The 8,765-nt window shown below is 35.9% G+C and overlaps 1 protein-coding gene across 1 annotated transcript; it reads left to right on the forward strand.

Annotated features, from left to right (window-relative positions):
- Positions 1 to 2,432: 2,432 nt before the first annotated feature.
- Positions 2,433 to 4,974, forward strand: LOC140802428 (U-box domain-containing protein 9-like). Its single transcript, XM_073157953.1, has 2 exons — positions 2,433 to 2,859; positions 3,666 to 4,974. The coding sequence occupies exons 1-2, from the start codon at positions 2,563 to 2,565 to the stop codon at positions 4,749 to 4,751; spliced, it is 1,383 nt and encodes a 460-aa protein (XP_073014054.1). The 5' UTR covers positions 2,433 to 2,562; the 3' UTR covers positions 4,752 to 4,974.
- Positions 4,975 to 8,765: the final 3,791 nt, after the last annotated feature.

The following is an 8,765-nucleotide window of genomic DNA, read 5'->3' on the forward strand; positions in this document are numbered from 1 at the left end:
ATCATATCGTCAAATTATCAGCCGAGTCGAACAATTAAGTAACCCACGAAATCTCATGGCTAACAACTACAAGAAGTTATTAAGATTTGAAGATTATGCTTAATTTGGCTTGTGGTTTGATGGCATCAATCCATCTATCTTCTTCTCCTCTCTTTTTTTTTTTGCTTTTTATCATTCTGAGTTCAATAATGGGTGTCAGAGATCAGTGGATAGGCCACATAATCCAAGACCCACTAACAACTTTAAGTTAAGGATTAATAGTGTAAAGTTGGAAACGATGTGACATTTTTTTTAAGAAGTGTTTACCGTGAACAATTTTAGAACGCTATTCTATTAGATTTTTATTATTTATAAATCGAGTCTTATACTTTAGCAAATATGTGTAGAAAATACTATACTATTAGATCTGTTAATTAAACTTAATTAAACATCTCAGTTAAATTAGTTATATTAAAATATTATAAAAATATTATCAATCGAGTCATGCTAAGCTCATCATTTTAAAACTAACGACATTTTAATTATTTTAGAAAGAAAATCTCTGTCCTCAATAGAATATTGTACCGGTATCAGTTCATTAAAGCTCAATTTATAAATAATAAAAATATACAGTATATAATATAATTTGCTGTTAAAAAAAATAAAACTAAAAAAAAAAAGAAACATCTAACTAAAAAATCATTTGGGTACCTTGGTCATGGGTTTAACTCCAACCCCAAACAATATTGTGATCATGGTAGTTTAGTAGCTTAGCTTAATTCAGTTGATGACTCGATAGTGCAGTAGTTTGGAGGACGGCTTGGCAACACCAATGGCTTGGAGCAGATTTCGACGACGTTTGGTTCGGAGCAATTGATCGACAACGAATATGACTTGAAGCTTAAACTAAGCAGCTAAAAGCTTGATGGTGTCTCAATGTCTCTGTATCTAGAGAGAGTTGGCACTTTGTCCGGCCGTAAATCATTTAGTTTGATAAGGTATTACTTCTTTTCACCTCTCTAACAAGTTCAAAAAATTAAACCCGGTTTGCAGGTCTCAAATGACGTTAGAGAAACTGTCCTAACTACTGACAAACATGTGTACCCAAGAACTTGCATAAAGTTATCCGTATATCTTATTTTATCTTCTTGGTTTATTTTCATTTTCCTGCTTAGAATAACGTAAAGTTGGTTGGTCTAATAGTAGGAAGAATCAGTGGGGCTTTTTTTTAAACTACTTTTTTAAATTTTAAATTTAAATTTAAGTGCTGAAAATTTAAAAGTTACTAAGCAAACTATGTTTGATTCGGCAATTTTATGGAGCCATATATTTTAAAGAGCATATTAATGCGTTAAAAAAATAATACTTGAGATGACTAATTTATTTATATAACTCCTTATATTGCCCTAATATTAATGTCAGAGATATGCATGCTTGAAGGCAAAAAGGTCTATAAAATTTAGAGTAATTAAGATATCTTCTCTCTTCTTCTTTTTTAATTAATAGGCTTAATTACAGTCTGCTTTCGTAAATGTTAACCCAGTATCACTTTGCTCTGTAAAAATTAAAAGTGTATTAATTATCTTCTAAAATTCTCTCAAATATACTTCCATATAATTAGAAAGATAAATTTTAAAAATTGAGGGAATGGGATTTTTCACATATCTAGTCACCCAACATAGATATTAGAAATTTCTTACCAAAGTTCAGATGAATAAAGTATTAATAAACCATTCTAATAATACTAAGAAATATATGAGAATTCTATTAAATAGTAGAATAAGTTAGACCTCGTTATTCCCGATTGCGTTATCCACTGTCAAATACCTAATAACTCCGCTATCCCATCCGCAAATCCGGATAAATTCACGGCACGCGGTAGTCGTCCGTGATAAAAAAAAGAAAAGTTCAATGGCTGTCTCGTAATAAGCTGAAAACTTTATGGCCAAAGATTAATTAGAAGGCCACCCACTTACCGGCAAGCCACCGACCCTACTAAATTTACCAAATTCTAATTCTTCTATTTCCAATTTAGTCCAGGAAGAGGTAATTAAAAAGGTGGATAAGTGGATCTTATTCCGGATAAACTAGAAGGAGTAGGAATAGGATAGCAGCAGAGCCAGCTGTCGAGCCAGGCGTTCCACGATTAGGAGGACAGGTGGGACATGTGGGCCTCCTCATTGCCCGCTTTAACCTGCTCCGTAGGAACAACTTAAATTCCGAAACAACCCTAATAACGCAATTACATTATTATTATTATTATTATTATTATTTTATTAAGAGCAGCCTTAATGTTTGCAAAATTCAAACTCCCTCATTTTGCTATGGTTCTAAACCTGTACCGTCGGCGCAACATACCATCCTTCCTTGGTTAATTAAAAATTTTATTTCCAAAATTGCCCTTTTAGCTTTAATTGATCGATGGCGTATTAGCATATCTTATATAAGCGGCTAAAGGCTGCTTCCGTTCGTATCGGTTCCGCTTCGCGAGGCGATGAGAGAGGAGGGAGGAGGAGGCGAAGACGAGGAGCCGACGCTAAGATCCTGTCTTTAATCCAGTCCCGGCCAAATCGTTCTCCGGGAATGGCGAAATCGGAGGCGGGGGAGGCGGCCGCGTGCGCCGCGGAGCTGAGGAGGGAGCTGCGGCGGCTAGTGCGCGTCATTTCCGATGACGCCGGGGCCGCCGCCGAAACGTACGAGGAGGCTGCGGTGGCGCTGGCAGCGTTGAGAGATCTCAAATTTGGGAGTTCGAATGGGAGGCGGGGTTCGTCTTTCTCGAAGGAGAGGAGGAAGGAGGAGAGTGTTCAGATTCCTGTGCACTTCCTATGTCCTATCTCGTCAGAGATAATGAGAGATCCCGTGGTTTTGGCTTCCGGGCAGGTAATCGTTAATCTCTTAGGCTTATGTCTTTTTAATCTTTGTTCGGTTTTTGGTCCTGTGCTCTGGAGTGGTTTCTAGTGGAGAGGATTTGGCATCGACACTTTTTTTGGGGGGAATAAAATGTATTTATAGTTTATGGGATTGGGTTTTTTATTCGTTTGAGGGCTCTGTTTTAATCGTCGTCTACGATTGTGTTGCTTGTTTTATAATCTCGGAAACGTAATGTTGGATGGGAATTAGCTGTTCTTAAACGTACAAATTACTGATTTTATTGTAGAACAAATCATAAATGTGCTGCCAAATTCGGTTCTTTTCAATTTCAGAGATAGGATTGCTCTGTTTCTTTGTGTTATTATGGTACTTTATATGTTCGCCATTATTCCTCTTATAATATCTCTATGTGATGCACTATAACGTTTTGCGACATAACTTTGTATTTAGTGGTTGCTTTCTAATTTGGTAAAATCTTCAAACACACAATTGAAACCATACTTATGGGAAAAAAATTTCCCCTGCTTAGATTTGTGAATTGGTGTCTCTGCAATTGGTTTGTTAGTCCCTAATCTCTCATCATAGAAAAAGAAAAAGAAAATTCTTCCTGTGCCTTGGAATTTTAGGTGCCTGTAATATGTAGTGATGAAGGTGGCCAGTACTGTCAATGAGAAGGAAGCTACTTGCATCCATCCCTCTAACTAGCTAATATTGCCTTCCGAATCTCAAATAGTTGAACTGCTGCTATATGTCTGTTCTTCATTGTTCCTTGTTTTTGGCATCTGAGCTAGATTTGGTTCTTTGCCCTCACACAGACTTATGATCGGCCCTTCATTCAAGAATGGCTGAATTCGGGCAATCGGACTTGCCCTCAGACCCAGCACGTCCTCTCCAACACCACCCTCACGCCAAACCACCTTGTTCGGAGCATGATATCTGAATGGTGCATAGAACATAACATTACTTTGCCCTCACTTGACAACCAAGAGGAATGTCTAGTAACAAAGAATGAGAGAAGTGCATTCAGTCAGCTCCTTGAGAAGATTTCATCCTCCTCCTCCATTGTCGAACAGAAGCAAGGCGTGAGGGAGCTCCGCCTCCTTACCAAACGCAACCGGTCATTCCGAGCTATTATAGGAGACAAGCCAGATTCTATCTCGGAGTTGCTCAGTGTCCTCTCTGTGCCTGGCTTACATGGTGATCTAGAAGTACAAGAGGACATGGTGACCACAATTTTGAATCTCTCAATCCACGACAGCAATAAAAAGATTGTTGGAGACAACCCCAAAGCCATACCGCTGCTTATCGAGGCGCTCAAGTCTGGAACAATGGAGGCTCGCAGCAATTCCGCCGCCGCACTCTTCACGCTATCATCTCATGATACAAATAAGTTGAAGATTGGTGAAATGGGAGCCATGAAACATCTTGTGGACCTCCTAGAACTTGGAAGCCCAAATGCCAAGAAGGATGCAGCATCTGCTATTTTTAATTTGTGCATGGCACATGAGAATAGAGCAAGAGCAGTTCAGGAAGGGGTGGTCAATGTAGCATTGAAGGCCATTGTGGATCAGTCACTTGTGGACGAGTCGTTGGCAATCCTCGCATTACTATCGAGTGATCAAGAGGCGGTTGAGGAGATCAGTGAGGGCGATGGGCTTCCTTGTGTACTGCACATCATAAGGGAGAGCTCATGTGGGCGTAATAAAGAGAATGCAGTTGTAATCTTATTCTCTATCTGTATGTATGACAGAACAAAGCTGAAAGAGGTAGGAGACGACGAAAAGATGAACGGAAAGATATCTTGGCTGGCTCAAAATGGTACGTCGAGGGCGCAAAGAAAGGCTAGTGGAATCTTAGAAAAGTTGAGGAGAACGATGCACAACAAACATTATTCATGTTAGATGCGTATGTAATTATAGGAATAAGGGGCATGTTTTATGTATATATTTACTTCTTCTTCAGCTATTTACTGTCAGATCATAGAACAACAAGCATCATGTTAATTTTAAGAGCTTTCGGTACTCTTTTAAGGGTTAACCTCTCCTTTGAACTATGAGAACAAATTTTCCAGGAGCCCTTCATTTGCTTTTAAGCAATAAAAGATTTTACTTTTTTTTCTTTTAATTTCTCTGTTTCATTATTGCTGAGAAGTAGTAGAATGTATGCACTCAATGAAGCATCAATCACAGTTGAATTCGAACTTAAGAGAGCTGCTTCCAGTGGTGGATGAGTGTCTCTTATATTTTGCATTTAATAAAACGAAAAATTTAGTTCTCTAAATATTCCTAATTTGCTCTTAAAATTTAGTTCTCTTTTTTCATTTTTATCTTAACATTAAAAAAATTGCTTAAAGTTATTAAAACCATCTTTACATCAAAAAGTATTTTAACTCATTCATATAGTCGCTGTCTCACTATCAGTTATTACTATTTTTCATATACTTTATGAAACGTTCTGAACTAAGAAAATTCTTAGTTTACAAAGTTTTTATAATTACTTTTTTTGATAGATTTTAGAAAATTCGTTTAAAATATAAATTCTTAGGTTGAAAGTGCCAAGTGATGGATTCGGTTGACGTAGCGTGAATGGGCAGGCAGGCGGCAGCTAACAGAGTTAAGAAACTATAAAAATAAATAAATAAATAAATAAAAAGAGTCAAAAGTCAAAAGTAGATACTCCTAGATCTACTCGGAAGTGTTCGTGGGACCTACTAGCGCCGTCAACAATTGATTGCCGTCAGGCAGCAGTGCCGGTAGAGCTCCCACTTCACGCGCTATCAGTTTGACCTACCGCCGATCGTCGGTGATCACCACCCACCCATGTATTATTACTTTTTAGACCTTTTTCAAGTTGCGCAGTCCTGCATTAACCGCACCCAGAGATAATCATTAGGCTCGACTCGTTAAAATCTGACCCAAACCTGCCCGGTTTTCACCGGGCTAAACTCAGCCTGAGCCCAATTTAGGCCCGGCCCGAAACCCGATCCACTACTCTTATCTAAAGCCCAACCTATAATACATAGAAATTCATATAATTTTTTTAGTTTTATATTAGATATTTAGTAAATTATATATTAATATATAAGTATGTTTTCATGAAATATAACTAAAAATATCTTCATATAAGCCCATTAAACTCGACTTAATAAAATATAATATTTTTTATATTTAACCCGTTATGTTAGAACCATTATACCCAACCCAAACCCAATATTTAATGGGTTAGTGGGTGGTAAAGGGCTAGAATATTCTAAGCCAGCCCGAACCCAGCCCAGCATAAGTAATTGGTGGGTCGAGCCGTGAATAAATATTTAATCCCAATTTGCCGAAAAAGACTGACTCGAACCAGACTCGACCCACTCGATGATCACGTCTAATGGCACTCTTCACATACATTTATATTTAGAACATCTAAGTAATACATCAATATAGATTGATACACAAAAGAATAAGGAAAGAAATAGAAATAGAGCAACAACTCTTTTAACACAAGTATTACACTTGCTCTACAATAAATAATCGCCCACAAGGAAAATAAGAGTGAAGTACAAGTATTACACTTAATCTACAATAAATAATCGCCCACAAGAAAAATAAGAGCGGAGCGGAGCGTAACCCTGATAGATTTATAAGAACAGAGAATCTTAAATCATCATATGAATTCTATCGGGCCAGTAATCTAAGACACAGCCTTTAAATCACCCTTAAAGTCCAAGAAAGGAATAGCAAGAGGAAGGAAGAGCCCTATTAACAGAACAGGGATGCTTGTTCTAGCTTGGCTTGAGATTATTTTTTAGCCGAGCCAAAGAATATTTAAAGATTGGATTTGATGAATTTTAATCTAAGCCTATTTGAGCTTGACAAGTAGATTAAAGTATTTTTTTATATTTGAGTCTAATTCAGGCCTGAATTAAACTTGAATCTAATTTGAATCAAGTTTGAATTGAGTTGCAATTGACTGTAAAATTAAATCAAAGTTTAAATTGAATCTTAGTTAATCTACAATTAGTAAAATTAAATAAATAATTAAATCTTATCGACCCGATCTTGATCAAGTCTGCTTATGCTCTATCTAGGCTTAAAATTAAATTCAAGTTTGACTTAAAAAGGAGATAAAAGAGAAATTTGCATAACACCCTACTTTTTAATAAAACTATAGTTTATCCTTCATATTTTCACTATTTATAAATTAATATTTGACATCCAAATTAAAATAGGAAGATGGGCATAAGGATTCACATGAGGATCTTTATCTTAATTTTATCTAGAAAATCTGCATATAACACCCTGCTTTTTAATGAAATAACAGTTTGCATCCTATATTTTCACTATTTATAAATTAAGCTATATGATTTAGTGAATATGTGTAGAAAATATCCTAGGTTAGATATGAACTAATATCGTGAGAATATTCCGTTAAGTATAAATATTTTACTTTTAAAATAACTAAAAATGTCCTTAGTAAGATTTGTTTGAGGATATTTTCATAACTTTTTAATATAATTAAATTAACCCAAATGTTTAGTTAAATTTAACTAACAAATCTAATAATAGGGTATTTTCTGCATATATTTGTTAAATTATAGTGCTCAATTTGTAAATAGTAAAAATGTAAAGTGTAAATGATAATTTCGTAAAAAGATAAGACGTTAGATGCAAATTTCTCTAAAAATTTAAACCTTAAAGAGACCCGATAAGATTTGAACACCCATAAGATGAAGAAGTAAAGGGAAAAAGGGTTCTCTTGGCTAATCCATAGTTTAGCATTGAACCAAGGAGATAGGAAGCCTATCGAAGCAATAAGGAGAAATTAGGACTATTGGCACATGCCATAATCCAAGAAATCCATTGACGAGGGGAATTCATTTTATACATAACAGATTGAATTAGTGCCAACTTAGCATATTATAAGTTTTTTTTGCCATGTCAAGCTTAACCAATTTACAAGCATGCCATGTTCATGTTTGTATTTGCAACTGCTTAAACGATTGACTATTTGGTATAATTGCTATGCTTAGTGTGTGACTCATTAGTTTTTTCTTTAGAGTTTAAAGTTGGAATTAAAAAAAGACAGATTCCTACTAATTCCTACTATAAACTTTATAATTATATAAAATAAACTAATAATCAACTTATTGGAAGCGAATGAAGGGAAGCTCGAAGAGCTTTCTCCGTCTGCAGTTGGTTGGTCAAAAGAAGGAGAGTCGGCTTCCTTAAGTCCGTTCTTCCTCAGTAGCTCAATGATAGAGCAATCGGCTGTTAATTGACTAGTCGTAGGTTCGAATCCTACTTCTTAACTTATCCTCCTTTTAAAAAAAGAAGAAGATAATCATCCATTTTTTTCCATTGGAAACTCATGTTCATGCTCTCTTTTATTCCCCTATGCTGCCCGAGGTCTCGGTTGATTTTCCTTCCTTTAGCTGCTCAGATGTTTTAGTTGAAAGCAATCGAATGACGGCTTTTCAATGACTTGGCCATTCAATCTTGTGAACTAATCGAGACTGAAATTGGATAAGGTGAGAAGCAAGCTATTACAGCGAGCGACTAGAGCAGTAGGGAGGAAGTTATGGATTGGACATCTGGAAGAGAAAATATATGTCAGATATATTTATTCAATTTTCAGATCTTCTTAGTCAACCTATATACTAATTATACAAATGGACCCGATCAAAACACCCCAAACTTAATAGATTGTCAGCACCATTTTAAGAGCTGGATCATGCTCCTTGTTGGATTAGAATTTTTACGGATTCTATTTTGTATCATATATAGAGGTATTAGGGTTGCATACTTTTGTGCTAATTTATTGATAGTATTATGCTCAATTTCTTATTCATGGCCTAGAGGAGAGTTATCATTATTCATTTTTTTTTTATGTTTGGCTGCAATACTAACGTATAGGATGTAATCATAATC

The sequence above is a fragment of the Typha latifolia genome, chromosome 15, assembly GCF_019914945.1.
Source record: "Typha latifolia isolate L0001 chromosome 15, TyphaL0001v2, whole genome shotgun sequence".
NCBI lineage: Eukaryota > Viridiplantae > Streptophyta > Magnoliopsida > Poales > Typhaceae > Typha > Typha latifolia.

Excerpts from the sequence above, each read along its gene's own strand:
- LOC140802428 (XM_073157953.1), top strand. The coding sequence starts at position 2,563 with ATGGCGAAATCGGAGGCGGGGGAGGCGGCCGCGTGCGCCGCGGAGCTG. Across the intron at positions 2,860-3,665 it reads TGGTTTTGGCTTCCGGGCAG|ACTTATGATCGGCCCTTCAT; the intron begins GTAATCGTTAAT and ends GCCCTCACACAG.